This window comes from Falco rusticolus, chromosome 1, assembly GCF_015220075.1.
Source record: "Falco rusticolus isolate bFalRus1 chromosome 1, bFalRus1.pri, whole genome shotgun sequence".
NCBI lineage: Eukaryota > Metazoa > Chordata > Aves > Falconiformes > Falconidae > Falco > Falco rusticolus.
This window is the reverse complement of record NC_051187.1, coordinates 4,162,097-4,176,770: the sequence shown is the minus strand read 5'-3', so window position 1 is coordinate 4,176,770 and position 14,674 is coordinate 4,162,097. Positions and strand designations below refer to the sequence as shown.

At 46.0% G+C, this 14,674-nt stretch overlaps 2 protein-coding genes and 1 non-coding gene across 16 annotated transcripts in view; 2 read left to right on the top strand and 1 right to left on the bottom strand.

The window, feature by feature from the left end:
• Window positions 1–608: 608 nt before the first annotated feature.
• On the top strand, window positions 609–681 carry TRNAR-CCG. Its single transcript has one exon. It is a non-coding gene; the product is annotated as a tRNA-Arg (tRNA).
• A 251-nt stretch (window positions 682–932) lies between these two features.
• C1H17orf58 (chromosome 1 C17orf58 homolog) lies at window positions 933–14,144 on the top strand. Its single transcript, XM_037405454.1, has 5 exons — window positions 933–1,043; window positions 5,247–5,873; window positions 5,995–6,075; window positions 7,663–7,854; window positions 8,430–14,144. The coding sequence occupies exons 2-5, from the start codon at window positions 5,669–5,671 to the stop codon at window positions 8,615–8,617; spliced, it is 666 nt and encodes a 221-aa protein (XP_037261351.1). The 5' UTR covers window positions 933–1,043; window positions 5,247–5,668; the 3' UTR covers window positions 8,618–14,144.
• The window catches only part of BPTF (bromodomain PHD finger transcription factor), a 56,566-nt gene continuing 54,625 nt past the window's right edge, over window positions 12,734–14,674 (bottom strand). For 12 of the 14 annotated variants that reach the window (XM_037405300.1, XM_037405365.1, XM_037405400.1 and 9 more), the window contains one exon: window positions 12,736–14,392. The gene's annotated coding sequence lies outside the window, so the exon portion shown is untranslated. Of the gene's footprint in view, window positions 14,393–14,674 lie in introns of all 14 variants that reach the window. The other 2 variants (XM_037405309.1, XM_037405375.1) reach the window with 1 other exon arrangement.

Below are 14,674 nucleotides of genomic sequence, written 5' to 3'. Positions count from 1 at the left end.
AACATGTCTTGGGCAGTGAAGGAGCCCTCGCAGCTTGAAGGGCAGTTATCAATACAGGAAAGCGACAGAGGTGGTGGGAGGCTGGACGGCGGTGGGCGCACGGGTAATGCGGACAGCGGAGGGCGGCAGCAGGAAGAAAGGGCCGCCAGGGGAGGAAGACCAGCGAGGGGAGGAAGCTGAACGTGGAGCCGGCGGGACAGGGGGCAGCTCACGGCAGAGCAGCGCGGGAGCACGCAGCCCCCGCCGGGAGGGGAAGCGTTGGGAGGCGAGAGTCGCCGGGACATGGCGGCTGTGGCCCGCGGCGGGTCCCCTGCGGGCGCACGTGCGGAAGGGGCAGCCAACGGCCGCCGCGCGGGAGGGGCTGAGGGCAGCCGGGGCTCGCCGGGCAGCGAAGGGCGGGGCCTCGCGGCGTGGGATGGACAGCGCCATGCACCAATGGTCCGCAGGGAGGGCGGGACCAGGGTGGTGGTGATCGGGAGGGGAGGGGCAAGGAGCGAGCGGACGGGGCCTCCTGCTCATGAGAGAGAACGTGCGAACCCCCTTAGGGGCGGGGCCAGCGCCGGCCGGGCGGGGCTCTTACTGCACGGCGCTCGCAGCTTTTGCTGGGTGACCCAGTGGCCTAATGGATAAGGCATCAGCCTCCGGAGCTGGGGATTGTGGGTTCGAGTCCCATCTGGGTCGTACCACAGACGTTTTTGTGGCCCCGCGGTGGCTACCCGGTTCTTCCTGCAGCGCCGCGTGTTGTAATCGCCCACCCGGGACACCCCAACACTTTTAGCCGGGGCCGGCCCGAAGCAGAGCCAGCAGCGCGCTCTGCTGCAGCGGGCACAGGCACGGCCCCAAATTTCCTTCCCTGCGCCCTCCCGCGGTCGCCGGGCTGCCTGCCGGCACCGCCGGGCCGGGTGCCGCCGCCGCCTCCCGCCTTCCCGGGCACCCCGCGGCAGCGGAGCGCCTCCGCCAGGGGCCCCTCGGTGGCGGAAGGACGAGGCGTGAGGTTGCCGGCGCCTTGTCCGTCACAGGCTGGTGGCCGAGCGAGCCGCCCGGTGAGTGCCCGGCGGCCGGGAGCTCAAGTGAGCCGGGCGAGGGCGGCAGACGGGCGGGTCCCCGCTGGGGCCGGTGTCACGTCTGGGGGCCGCCCGTGGGTCCCCCGGAGGCCCGGGGGTAAGCGCGGAAGGGAACGCGAGCCGCGGCTGCGCTCTCCTGAGGCGGCACGAGGCCGTCGGCGCCGGTTCCCTCAGGGCTGGGGTACCTCAGCGCAGCCCCAGTTCCCTCAGGGCTGGGGTACATGGGCGCTGCCCCTCAGCGCGGCCCCGGTTCCCTCAGGGCGCGGGGTACCTCAGCGCGGCCTCAGGTCCTTCAGGGCAGGGGTACGTACCCCTCAGCGCGGCCCCGGTTCCCTCAGGGCAGGGGTACCTCAGCGCGGCCCCGGTTCCCTCAGGGCGGGGGGTACCTCAGCGCGGCCTCAGGTCCTTCAGGGCAGGGGTAGGTACCCCTCAGCGCGGCCCCGGTTCCCTCAGGGCAGGGGTACTTCAGCGCTGCCCCGGTTCCCTCAGGGCGGGGGGTACCTCAGCGCGGCCTCAGGTCCTTCAGGGCAGGGGTACCTCAGCGCGGCCTCAGGTCCCTCAGGGCAGGGGTACACGGGCGCTGCCCCTCAGCGCCGCTGCCTGCAGGGTGGGAGCACCCCAAACACTGCTCGGGCCCTGTAACCAAGATCCTGTCCAAAGATCTGGAGAAACTTGCAAATATAGACACAGTCGTATGTGAATATAGGTTGAATTATGGTACTAGCTAATTTAAACAAAACTCCCTGGCACACGGCAGGTCTGCGGGACACTCAAGTGTACATACCTCCCTCCTTCCCTCTCTCCATACCTCCCTTCCTCCCTCCTTCCCTCTCTCCCTCCCTCCTTCCCCCATCCTTCTCTCCCTCCATCCCTCCATCTTTCCCCCCATCGCTCTCTCCATCCCCCCTGCCCCCCCCCAGCACAGCCTTCCCCACTCCCCACGCTGGCTTGCTGCAGGTACACCTGCTGGTTGAGCGGGAGATGAGCTACAGGAGGAACATATGAGCTCTCCCTCATCTTTTGTTTAAATTCCTATTTCCATAATAGCTATCTTGGGATACTTTTGGAATGAAAATGTTTCAATAACAGAGGAAAATAAGGATTAATAAATGCTGCAGTAGAAACGTAACACTGAGTAACAGGCGTGTTAAAAAGTTTGTTTGTTTTGCATGCTGTTTGGCTAATACTCTGTATCTTCACCCATAGCTGCCCGAGATAAAGCTCTGAACATTTAAGAATTCTATTAAACTGCTTAATTAAGGCAGTACAAAACAAACTAGGCAATTTCTGGGCCACACAACACAGGCATTACTGATGGGTAGATTTTCTGTCAGGGACTGGGTTTCAGGAGCTGGGGTAGAGTGCTTTTATGGGGTTTTCAAGTTGTTTGTCGCAGATTAAAGGCATGAATGAGTTTGCTAATTTTTCACCACACCCAGTAGCAGCTAGTAAGATAAACTGTCACAAGAGCAATCCTGTCTAGCAATAAGGTCACCCATTTCAACTGGAAATGTAGAAATAAGCCTACTTATTTCAGTAATCCAAATCAGGGTTGGCTTGGTGTGTGAAAATTTGTAGAGATCATGCTAGCAAATAGAGTTTTAAAACTAAATCTATATTTGGGGTCAGCAGAGCTTTTCCTTGGACTGAACAGTAACTACTGTATTTTTTTCAGTCTGAAAAGGATCACTGAAACTGGTTCCTTAAACTATAAAAGGAGATTACCAGCTGTGTAACTGGAGGTAGCCAGAAATACCCCAGTATGGTTCGTTGTAATGCACGTCCCTTACAGACACTGAAGTGCAGGTGTGCTGCCTGTTCCAGTATCTCAGTTGCACTTTATAACGTAGTTCTCCATATCCAGTAAATCCGTTATTTGTTCTGGATGATTTTCTCTACAAAATGTCATAGGAAGCAAGACCCTCCCCCAGAATAAAAACCTGTTGCTAAAAACATAGATGTTATTCACAGAAACGCAGGTGACTGACTGCAGGCGGCATGGGCTGGTGTGTGTATGGGAAGGGGGGGTGTCCGTATGCATTCCTCCTAGGAGGGGTAGTGAGGCTGGTGGGGAAGGCAGCAGCTTGGTCTTGCTCCAGTGGGTTGTCCAGTGAGTGATTCCCGTTTCCCCTAAGGCTGCCTCTCATTAGCATGAATCGGGGGAAGGGCATAAAAGACTCCAGTTCATTTTGAGTCTGGAAAAACTTTACTGCAAAATGACAACCAAAGTGTTCTGGCTTCTCTGCTTTGTCATTAGATCATCTTCCAGCTCAGTGGCCGGTAAGTCTGTTAACATTCAAAGCGGGGCTGGGGCTTATTTGCCTTTGGTATCAGGGGAGGCTAAACACATTGCTACACGTTCTTGCCCGAGCAGCCCTCTTCAGCTGTAGCGTTTTCAGCAAGCGGTAGCAGTAATCAAGGAAGGGCTCAAGAAAGAAACATTTCAACATGTTTGCGGGATGGGAATGTAAATTGGGCTACTGGATTTGTCAGCATTTGAAAGAATTAAGAGCACCTGCCAAAAGCAGGCAGCTAGCTGGTGCCGTGAGTCCTCCGAGCCATCATTTAGCAGTTGAAGTTTGACTTGCTTCTGCATCTGAGACTTTTGTATTATTATTTGTGTGTGACCTTTCCCTTTTAGTCTCCTTCCCCTCACCTGTAAACTCCAGATTCCTAATTTATTTCGGCATGCCCTGTGCTGTCATGTGCCTGCAGCAAGCTGTCCTGAACAGTTTTGGTTGGCTTATTTTTTAGTACCTCATTGAACAGAACAGAAATAAGATATACTTCTATTCCATTGGGAAGGAGCTGATCATGTTGCGGTTGTATTAAGAGCTAGACAGGAATATGTTGGTGTAGGAGAATGAGCCTTAAGGTCCTGAACAGATCGAGTAGAGAAAAATGAACTATTTCTTGTTACAATCCATGACTGAGAAGGCATGATAAACTGGTAGGAAAGTGTACTTATAAAACCAAGTCCCAAACACCTGTTCGGAGTTGAGAGCTTCCTATTGAACCATCTCCAAAACACCCTTGCCTATTGATTTCTTGAGCTTGGACTTCTTCCACCCTGTTCTTCATGGACATTCTTTTGACTTTACGTGTGGCCAGCCCAAGTATCAGGGAATCTTTCCCATGACAGCAGCTGGTGAGAGAAAAGGGGGAGAAGTGGCAAGGTCAGCAGTTGAGTCAGTTACAGAAGATAAACCAGGACATTGTTGATCTATGTATGTCGAATATCTCTTTTCACATAAGGAGTTAGGATCAGCCTCCTACATGATGCTAACCACAGACAGCGAACACCCAGGCAGCGGCTGTGTGTGGGTGAACTGTTTTTAAACTGTGCTGGCTAACTAAAGGCATGCAGTGAAGGACTAAAGTGCAAGGAAAGTGAAGCGCAAGAGGAAATCTCTTTCTTCCCAGGCTAAACAGAAGGTCGTTTTGCTTTGTGAGGTCAAAGTGATTGAGGCGAAGGTATAAATGAAGGCCTAGGTGACTGTCCGGCTTGTGTGAACAGTGGCATTAAGCCTTTCCATTTTTCATTAGATTCCCAGACATTTCCTCCCCTTCTCAACCCTTCTCCTCTCAACTTAAGAAAAGCCTCAAAATAACTGTTCCTCAGCAGCAATAGCCTAGCTACCATGGTACTGCTACTATACAGCTCTCGTGCAAAAATCAGAGATCCAGAACTGTGGATAAAGATCTTTTCAGTAGCGTTCAAAGCCCAAAGCCACTGAAGGGTCCAGATGACATTGTCAATAAGGCATCCCATGGATGGGAAAACCAAATAGTTCTGTTGTCATGGTCTTTTAAACAAGCATCCCAAATGGCAATGTGAACCTTGTTTCCTCAGATGCTCCCTGGAGACTCAGGCTTTTGAGAAAAGGGTTTGTTTATAAATCATGTTTTTAATTTGCAACAATAATAAAGTAAAAATGCAAATCTCCTGTGTTTTGCTCACACAGCTGCCTTCTCTGCACTGGGCCTTCCATGCCTGAGTACAGAAGAATGAGGAGCTCTACCGTATTTCATCAGCTGAACTATTTATCAGTTATGTCTTATTGTTGATGGCCTCACTTACAGACCAGAACCTCGAATCTGCCAGGCACTGCCCATTCAGAAGCACACAGAATAAAAAAAATTACAGTGCTAATTCACTCTCTCCTTTTCTTGTGCACGTAGGATCCCTGCCCTATATCGAGAAACCCAGTCAGATTCGTGGCAAACATGCTTACAGTTCAGCAGATGCTGCATCTGGCCAAGTCAAACCGCCAGCCTGGGGCACCGGCCGCGCCAGAGGGAATCGCACAGAACACTGGCTTCTGCCTCCCACCGACCTGCGGCGGCCACAGCTCCCGGAGATTCTCTCCCTCTCTTCAGACAAAAAGAAACGCACCAAGCCTTCTCTAGAAAACAGCACGGGGTTGAGGAAACACCCCTTGCAGTATGGAGGGGCCCTGCCTCTGGAGAACCCGACCGAGGGGCCTTCTCCTGCCTCCTTTGATTTCAACCACACCAACAGAAAGCACACGGACAGGCGGCTGGCCAAGGCTGCCAACAGCGTGTCGGCCCACCTCCACCAGGCAGCATCCCCCTACCAAAAGATGACATCCTTAGTGGAGGCTCGTCCTTTTCCAGACTCTGGCGCAGTGGAGTCAGATGATCCAAACACACTGGATCACTTCAACCGACCGGGCAAGATAATCCCCTATAAACACACTGATCCCTTCAAAAAGATCACCAAACCCTCCTGGGTCACCAACCGCCAGTCATCCAACTTGCCGTACTACTCCACCGCGCTGAAGAAAGGTAAGGGGGCAGCCGCTCTGGCAAATGATATGGTGAGCTTTCCAAAGGTGGGGTGGCACAATTTGGATGAGAGATCCCAAAGGGGTCAGCTGCCGCCCCTCACTCTGTGTGCCTCTTCTAGATGGTGATAAGGAGAAGGCGTGTCTGACCGAGTGCAGGAAAGAGCGAGACGAAGCGGAGGCCTTCTGTGCCAGTGAATTTGGTAAGTTGTGTCCTTGGCGCACCCCACAGACAAAGCATCGCCGTTCTTTGTTCATCCGCTACCAGCGTTTCACTTCTGCTTTTAAGATACTGCTCACCAGGTATGTTAAATAATTACTAAGGACACTAAAAGGACCTATCACAGCTCTTTATAAATGTACGGCAACAAACGGTACCAAGCCCTACGTTACCCTTTCCCTGCCTTGGGCTAGTATTGCTCTTTTTTTCCGTTTCCTCTGCTTTCCACTGCTTGGAGGACGAGAGAATTCTTGCTACTGGTCAACAGAACTGAAAAGACCAACTGTTTTAGATACTCTAACATTAAACATTGTAGCTGTGTACTTACCTCATTATTTATAGCGAGTTTGTGATTTTGGGGGCTGACATTTCAAATGAAAATAAAATGGTGAACCAAGCAAAAATAAAACTGTGATCCCCTCCATACAAAGAATTCTCCTTGAAGTTCCTTAGGATTAAATGTCTTTAGTCCTTGCGTCCAAGTTGATGTGGCTAAAGATGGTAGAAGATAGCCTGGCAGTTTTGTATTGTTTAAGAACAAGCATTTTCTGACTGAATTCTTGCCTTGCGCTTAAGAAGTTGTGAAGTAGATACCAACTTTTTCTCACAGTATTTTAAGAGATAAGCAAAATACATGCCTAGTGGTAACAGATGTTTCCATTTGTAGAATATAAACACGTTACAAGACGTCTGTTTTCTCTAAATGGCAAAGTCAGGAAGTGCTTTCTACAGATGCTATATTCTTTTATTTTTTAACCACTCTCATGCATTCCTGTCAAACATAGGCCTTATAGCAACTCAACCTTTGTATATTTTAGCCTTTAACAAGTAGTGGTCTCATTCATCTCTTAAATTGAAAAAGGCAGGTAGGAAAAAGACAGTCTGAGCAACAGACCAGCCGAGGTTCCACTGCAGCTATCGGGGAGTGCTTTTCGTTTCTTTGCAGATTACAGAATAAATGACTAAATCAAAATTCTCACTCCACATGGCAGGTGTACATAAGTCCTCTTTGCCTTACCTGCCCCACATATCCGTTGTTTTCTGGCTCCCGTAGTCAGCTCAGCGCTTGCCAAAACCAGAAACTGGGTGGAGAGCACGAAGTGGCTGCGTGTAAAGCAAGGCCCACTCGGTGCCCTTGCCTCTTGGCATGACAAGGGTCTTTTCTTTCAAAAGCCAAAGCGTTTCATTAGCAGGTTAGCTCTGTACTTTATTGTCAAGTTTGAAATTGGAAAATTTTACTTTAAGTAAATATGCCCACTTTTTTACGTATCAGGATGGAAAACTACTAAAAACATCACTTTTGAAACATTTTATAAACTTCACTAAGAAACATCTCAGACCTGTAAAACACAAGGTTAGTAACTCAGCAAAGACTAAGGTGATGACCTCAACAAATCTGATTATTTGAAGCAACTCCTGCGTTCAAGACTGCCTGCTACTGAGCCAATGAATTTCTGCTGATGCTTACTTTACAGTATTTTAAATAAGAGCCTTCACATATACCTTGAGTTGCCACCAAGGTATGTAATCTGATGCTTGGGTTTCCCCCCCACCCCCTCTTTTAAATCAGCAGTGAACGGAATTGTTTATAACATGGAAAGACTGGGGCATGGAGTCCACTTGATTACGCTTTTGGTAAACAGCGATGGATTATACAAGATGAGTCGCCTGTATATTACTCCTGATGCCTTCTTCTTTCGAGTTCACATTCTAGTTGTGGATACTTTAAACTGCAGTAAACCGTGTCCAGACTTTAAACTTGGTAAGTAATTCCAGCTAAATCCATTCCATTATTCCTTTTGGGTGCAGTGCAATTTTAGTCTGCCCTAGTTTAATAGGCTTATCCAGGAAAGTTGTGAAAAAATAAAAATAAACCCATGTATTTACTCTTAAGCTGGAGGGCTTTTCCCTCCTAGTTTCTCTAAACTTTTAGAAGAGAATTGTGTGAAGAGGTCAAGTAGCAATATAGTCCTTAACTTTTTCTGGTTACAAAACAGTTGCAAGAGTTCTCAGGACTGCTAAAATATTAAGCAGGAGCTTAAGCTGATGCCTTTGTAAGTAGTCCAGTTTTCCTTCTGAACGCCACTTTATCAGATCCCAGTGTTTCCCTCAGAAACCTCCTCCTTGCAATGCTAGGCAGTAAACCATTATTTCAGTGCAAGCACACCCCACAAGTCCCACTGAAGCTCAGGGTGCTGCTGCACCGAGCCACACGTTCAGGATGCGTTCCTGCAGGGTACAACTTCACCCCTCCTCATAAAGCTGCTGCCCTCCCAGCAAGTACAGCGAGTAATTTTGTGCTTTCTTCACAGCATGGAAGTCTCGTTTGTTTTGCAGGCAGTAGATACATCGTGATGGGTCGAATCTACCACAAGAGACGACAGATCCCTGCAAACCTGCTGCAGTCTCTGCGCGGGCGCCTGAGGCCAGGGGATGGTTTGCTTAGAAGCAGCAGCAGCTACGTGAAGAGATTCAACAGGAAGAGGAATCGCAAAGTGCAGGCGGCTCACGCTAACTGCAGATAAGGCGCCAGCAACCTCCCTCCAGGACACAGGCAGCAGCAGAATTCCCCTACCACAAGAAACCCGGCCACGGTTTAGCAGCAGCGGGAGGCAGTTCTCCTCAAGTCTGCAACTGGGTGAGAGGTAGGACACTCGCTTTTGAGCTTTAGCAAACACTACCCAGATGTCCCGACTAGGTACCTCTATATTGCAAAGTTAAGCACAGAAGGCAGTGCAGGGAGTGTGAACTGGTCACGAATTTGCTCCAGCTGTTTCCAGAGCCACAGGTTATTATTGCCTCCCCTGCTGTAATGCACCCCTAATAACCTGTAGGAATTGTAAAGTAAAATTCTGGAGGTGTTTTTCTAGGTGCAGAAGTAACCGCACTTTCAAACCCTGAATAGACGTTAAGGATACCAGCGTGATACCTATAGAAGATCTCCACTGTGTTTTCACACAGTTCTGCCTAACGCATGACATGCTTTTGATAAAAAAAAAAACCCCAAAAACCCAGCAAAATTAAGGATCACGTGTATTGTTTCGGTATCCTCAAACATGTCCATACTACTTTTAAAAATTACATTGTGCTTCAATCAGAGCTGGATTTTCACACGAAGCAAACAAAATAGCGATGTAATTATTTGAGTATATGAATGCGCAAACTGAAAGCAAATCAGTAACTGCACAACGCAAATGCCCAATTAGGCTTACAAATAACAGCGCGAGTTCATGCCAAGGAATGCAAAACAAGCCTGCAACTGCACGCACGTTGTGTGTGCCTGGTTACACTGTCAGTGCCTTAAAATTTCAGTCCTAGCACCGCGTACCCGGTGTCATTTTCCCATGAGAAATATCAGGAAGTTTGTATTTGCACATCAGTAAAGTTACTTTTTGAATCAAAGACACCATCTTTTAATACCTTTAATGTGGTGGGATGTAAGAACCTAAAACTGCTGCAAAGGCGATCTTAAATGTTTGCTGTTCCAAGAGTCAGTATTCACAAATCGTAAATCTTTAAAAGAAACTGATAAAAATGTTCATGGGGTTCTGAGTTCACAGTCTCCTGGGTCCTGGAAGATCCAAAAACCTTATGTAATGATAATAAACAAAGGCATATCCTTGTCTGACACGTCTGCTGGGGATTTAAAGATAGATATTTAGATTAAAAAATGGGAAAATGCAGTCTAGCTTCAAAAAAAATACACACACTGATGTACGTGACGTGACCTGGAACAGGAAGCAGCGGCTTAGGTGAGCATTTTCGCGTCTGAACCAAAGGTAGTTCTAACACAATTCTACCTGTTGTAAACATCTGCAGCTTGATTTAGCATTATTGAAAAGCTACAGAGTAGTGGATGGGCATAAGTCACAATGTGTGAAGTATTTCTTGATACGGAATAGGGGCCAACTACCAAAAGCAAACATCGTATTTTGGGGTCCAAAGAGCTGTTACTATAAGACAGAAATTTACTTGTACCTTGTGTCTATCTAAAATATATACTCACTCACTTTTGTAACGTGAAAGATTTTGCATGGAGCGGAGCATATAGAAATGGAATTTTGCTGAGAGACTTTGAGGGGGCTTTGGATTTGGCAGAACCATGGCTCCTGGCAGTGAATCAAAGCGCTGGAGTGGACTGGGAGGGACAGGAGAAGGAAGGAGAGAGGGTTCCACGCGTATCTCAAGTTTCTTTGTCTCCGTTTTCAACTGAACTCCATGGACTAGCCAGCAAGTCCTACAGTCACCCACTGGCCCAGAGGAGCAATTAAGCCCCCTTCCCCACCCCCAAGACATTATCATCACCTAAACCTGGCCAAGCGTGGGTACAGAAATAACATCCACAGCCGGATCCCATTTTGATTGTCTCTGGGAAGAGGTAAACAGTAGCACACCAGCGCTAATGACAGCCAAAGCCTGAGTAAAATGCCAATCACACACCCATCATCTGCACCGCGCTCTCAGGTAACAGCTACTGCCGCAGAAGCCAGCCTGAACAGCAGTTTATTCTGCGTTCTCCTTTTGTGTGACGAACCCCCTTACCTTTCCCTTCTTGCTTGGAAGCTCACTCCTTAAAATACCATCACAACAGGTGAGCAGCAAGCCACTGGATTTCACAGCCCAGCTGAAACACAGCTGGAGCACGAGGGGAACGCCTGTTCTTACCAGCCTTACTCCACGCTAACATACCGAATAAAAAAACATATTCCCTAGATCAAGTGGATGTCCAGTGTCTCGCACTCGCTATTACAAACCCCCACAGCATTAACCACACTGAAAAGCAGCGGCGCTTCAACAATAGCTGCCACGGTAATTTTGATACCCCCACAGTAATAACTGTTTTCCCCAGCAGGGTAAGCATGAAAATTCTGCAGGCAATATATAGAAATCCAGACGTACGGGAACACTGTTGTCTTCCTGCCTTTCCAGGGCTTTACTCTCAAGTTTTTGGGTAAGCCCAATTTTTTATTCGACTTTAAGTCTCCATTGTAACTGTTGCACAAACTAAAATCTAGACCAAGGAAAATGGCTTCTATTTTGATGAGACAAAAAGAAAATCAAGCTGGAATAGCTCACATTATCAAAATCTGTGTTACAATGTATGACCACTTTGAAACAAACGTTGCAATAATTTATAAAAATACCAACAGGAGGATGACTGAACAGAGATCACAAAGCTTACGACCTTACCAGGACTTTAAGGAAGGTGAATATTAATTATGAGTGATGTATTTTCAGTAACACCACTTAACTATAGAAGATCACCACTAATGAATTGAGAAAAGTACTCAGCCTACTCAACAGCAATTGAAAATGCTAAGAAAGGCTCTTGGCACAATGAAATCGTACGTATGAATTAATTCTCTCATCAGCCTGATTGACTGGCAGTTTATGTATCATCTGGCAAAGCCCAGACCTACATAGGATAATGTTATCAAATGTTTCATTAGAAACACCACCAAATCCATGTCAAACACATTACTTTATTTGTCCAGGATGATGTGTCCTATAAGGTACAAAAAAGTACTCTTCAGTTTGCCACAATTTGTTAAAAACATAGCAATCTATTGCCTACAGGTAGGAAAATTTTAAATCATATCATATATATTTATATATGAATAAATAGTACAGAAATACTGTGAAGTTTGGATGAGATGCAGGATATGTTAAAACGCTGTTAAAAGTTGAGATTTTTTTTCCCTCGTTGCATTAAAAACACAATGCATACAATATGCAGCATTTTTTTTAAACGTCAAAAGACAACAAAACCTAAATGCAACTACTCTTCTTTAACTTTGAGAAGCATAAAAGGATTATGGTTTTCACATTGAACAATTATTTTTTAATTTCCACATATAGGTTAAATGACAACATCGGTACGTACAAAAAAACCCACGGGTTTTTATTAGAGAAAATTACCCCAGCAGAACTTGTACACCTGAGCCTGTAAGTGTAAGAAAGTGTGGTCAGTAGCAACATCTTTGTAAGAAAAATACCAGAAGAGGTTCTTGCATAGCAAGGTGTGAGGTTAAACCCGAAAGGAGCTCGTTCATAAACCAGGGACATCCCAGAGCACTGCAGAACAGAAGGTAACTGAGTTAGTGCAAAAGCTAGTCAAATGCTCCAAGAGCCGCACACGAACCAGGGCGGATTTAACTACGGCCAGGTCAAAGGAGCGCGTCATCTACATACGCAACGCCACAGTGACAGTGGAAAGAAAAAGCAATGGCATCTGCCACCTGCAGCCCCTTGGCGACTTCCACTTGTCCCTCACAGTAGCACCGCTCGCACAGGAACAACGGAGCGGCCCAGGACGCCTCTCCACGGTACCGTTACAGTCGGTGCTCCACATTCCCAGAGTACTTGGCAAAATATCACTTAACTCAGCGGTGGGCAGTGACATTTCACAAAATACTTCCTACCACCTGATCTGTTATAGTCATTTTGGCACCGCTGCAGAAATCTCATGAAGGGCCAACAGCTGCTCAGGAATGAAACGTAGTAAACGCCACCTTCGGAGCAAAATAAAGTCTGATCTGCCTGGCCGCTTCCCTCCCCTACTACCTGTAGTATCTGTACTCCTGAACAGATCCCCCAAGTGTTACAAACATATCAGCGCACACTCAAAAGACACCTACATCTGTGGGGAGAACAATTATCTCCATTTATTTTGTTTCATATACATCCATATTTTGAATTTTAATACAAAAGAAAAAAATTAGAATCTGACAAATGTTTACAAACAAGATACCTTCAAATAGATTTTACTCATTTCAGTCTGGTGCAGAGTAAATGACAAATTGTACTGTTATATTCAAGGCAACAGAGTCTGTAGTCCATGACTGCTTAGCCCAACTTTTATGCAAGCTTAATTGGTTTTATCTACCATGAATGATAAACTCATTGTTGATTCCCAGTTCTCTGTGTGTGCACATGTGTACATAGCAGCTCCTTTCATAGAAAGAAAAGACATCTAGAGGTCTTCTTGTACTTTTACCTACAGGAATCATGTTAAGATACAGAATGGATTACATGTAACCGGGGCTGGATTTTATAAGAAAAAATAATTAGCTGACAAATGAGGGCAGCAATAAAAAAGCGTCTTTTTTGCAACAATAAATAAATACAGTCAAAGTTTTCTGTGTGGACTTTAAACCAGCTTCTTCACTGAAGAACAGACGTGGCATTTCCATGGAGTTAAACGTGACCCCATTTACTGTATCTTTTTTCTTGCTCTCTTTCTCTCTTTCCTTCAACAAAACAAAGTTTTCCTGCTTCTGCCACAATAGTACAACAATTTGATCTTGACAAGAAAGTGGTGCTGCTGATTTTTATTTCTTTGTCCTTTGGACAAAATAAGCCAAGAATATAATTTGACTGTTGTGACCAATAAAAACGCAGTTTACATCAAGTCTTGTCAGGATAACCTGACTAAAAACATCTGGCTTCTTAATTAAAAATTTTCAGACAACCAGATTCTTGCTCGTGTGTTAGGTTAACACGCTGAACTCTAAGAAGCTGTAGACTGCAGTTTGTTGTTATGGGACCTGCAGAATACAGAAGAAAGCGAAGAATTAAGCACCCTTCATTTTGGAGAACACAGTTGCTGCAAGGTGTTGCCAAGGGTAAATCACAAGGAGGGAATTACCACCATGTCGCTTCCTTTTTTTTTTTTTTTCCCCTTCAGAAAAAGGAATACTTAAAAAATCCTGGCTTTCATGCACATTTTCTCCTGAACAAATATTTCAGTACTCGTAAAAATGCAGTGTGTCACTGATATATTCCAAAATGCCTGCAATCAGTTTTACTCTTGTATTTACATAATAGTAGTCCATCAAAAGGAAAGCAGAAAGACATTTTTAATTGTGAATATTTATAATAAGGTATACTTTGCTTAAATTTATTCAAGAAGTCTTTGGGTTAACTTAATAGAAAAAACTGAACAGGCATGTTAAAAATCACATTTTTGCTAATCAGAGTTCAGCAAAACTCTTTGACATTCACAGTTTTATTAGTGACTGAAAATAAAACAATAAAATACATGGTTTCCGAGATGAATTTTTCATTTTTCTCAATACAGTATTCGAGGAATGGGACAATTTTTTCTGTTAATACGGTTAAGTTTACCAGTATGACTATGCTGGTAGCAAAAACAAAAAACCCAACAACATTTACTTTTTAGACAAATGGTCTGGATTTTTAGGGCAGTTTAATGTCATCGCATTGTACAATAAAAGAAAGTGACCCCAAACATCCAGTTCTGATTCCAGTTAAAAAGTTCAGACTAAAGATATCACAATCTGCAAGAAAAGAAAGAACATGGATGGTATAAATGAAAAACAGTAACAAATAAGATGCAGCAATGAAATTAAGTGTACAAGCACAGTGAATGCTGGATAACCAGCTAAAGCAAGATGACAGAAACATGAGCTGAAAACTACCTGACAAAAATCATGAATATGGTATTAAACTGGAAAGAAAAATGCTGGACTAATCCATCGGCTCTCATCCCTTCCTATCAGTCCCACTCCTGTTGCATACGGAAATCAGACAGCTTCCCCAACAATGGATGTAAAGCGAAG

Bases quoted from the DNA above. Each gene is read 5' to 3' on its own strand.
- C1H17orf58 (XM_037405454.1), top strand. From the start codon at position 5,669: ATGACATCCTTAGTGGAGGCTCGTCCTTTTCCAGACTCTGGCGCAGTG. The intron at 5,874-5,994 runs GTAAGGGGGCAG...TGCCTCTTCTAG, and splicing joins CTCCACCGCGCTGAAGAAAG to ATGGTGATAAGGAGAAGGCG. The intron at 7,855-8,429 runs GTAAGTAATTCC...TTTGTTTTGCAG, and splicing joins GTGTCCAGACTTTAAACTTG to GCAGTAGATACATCGTGATG.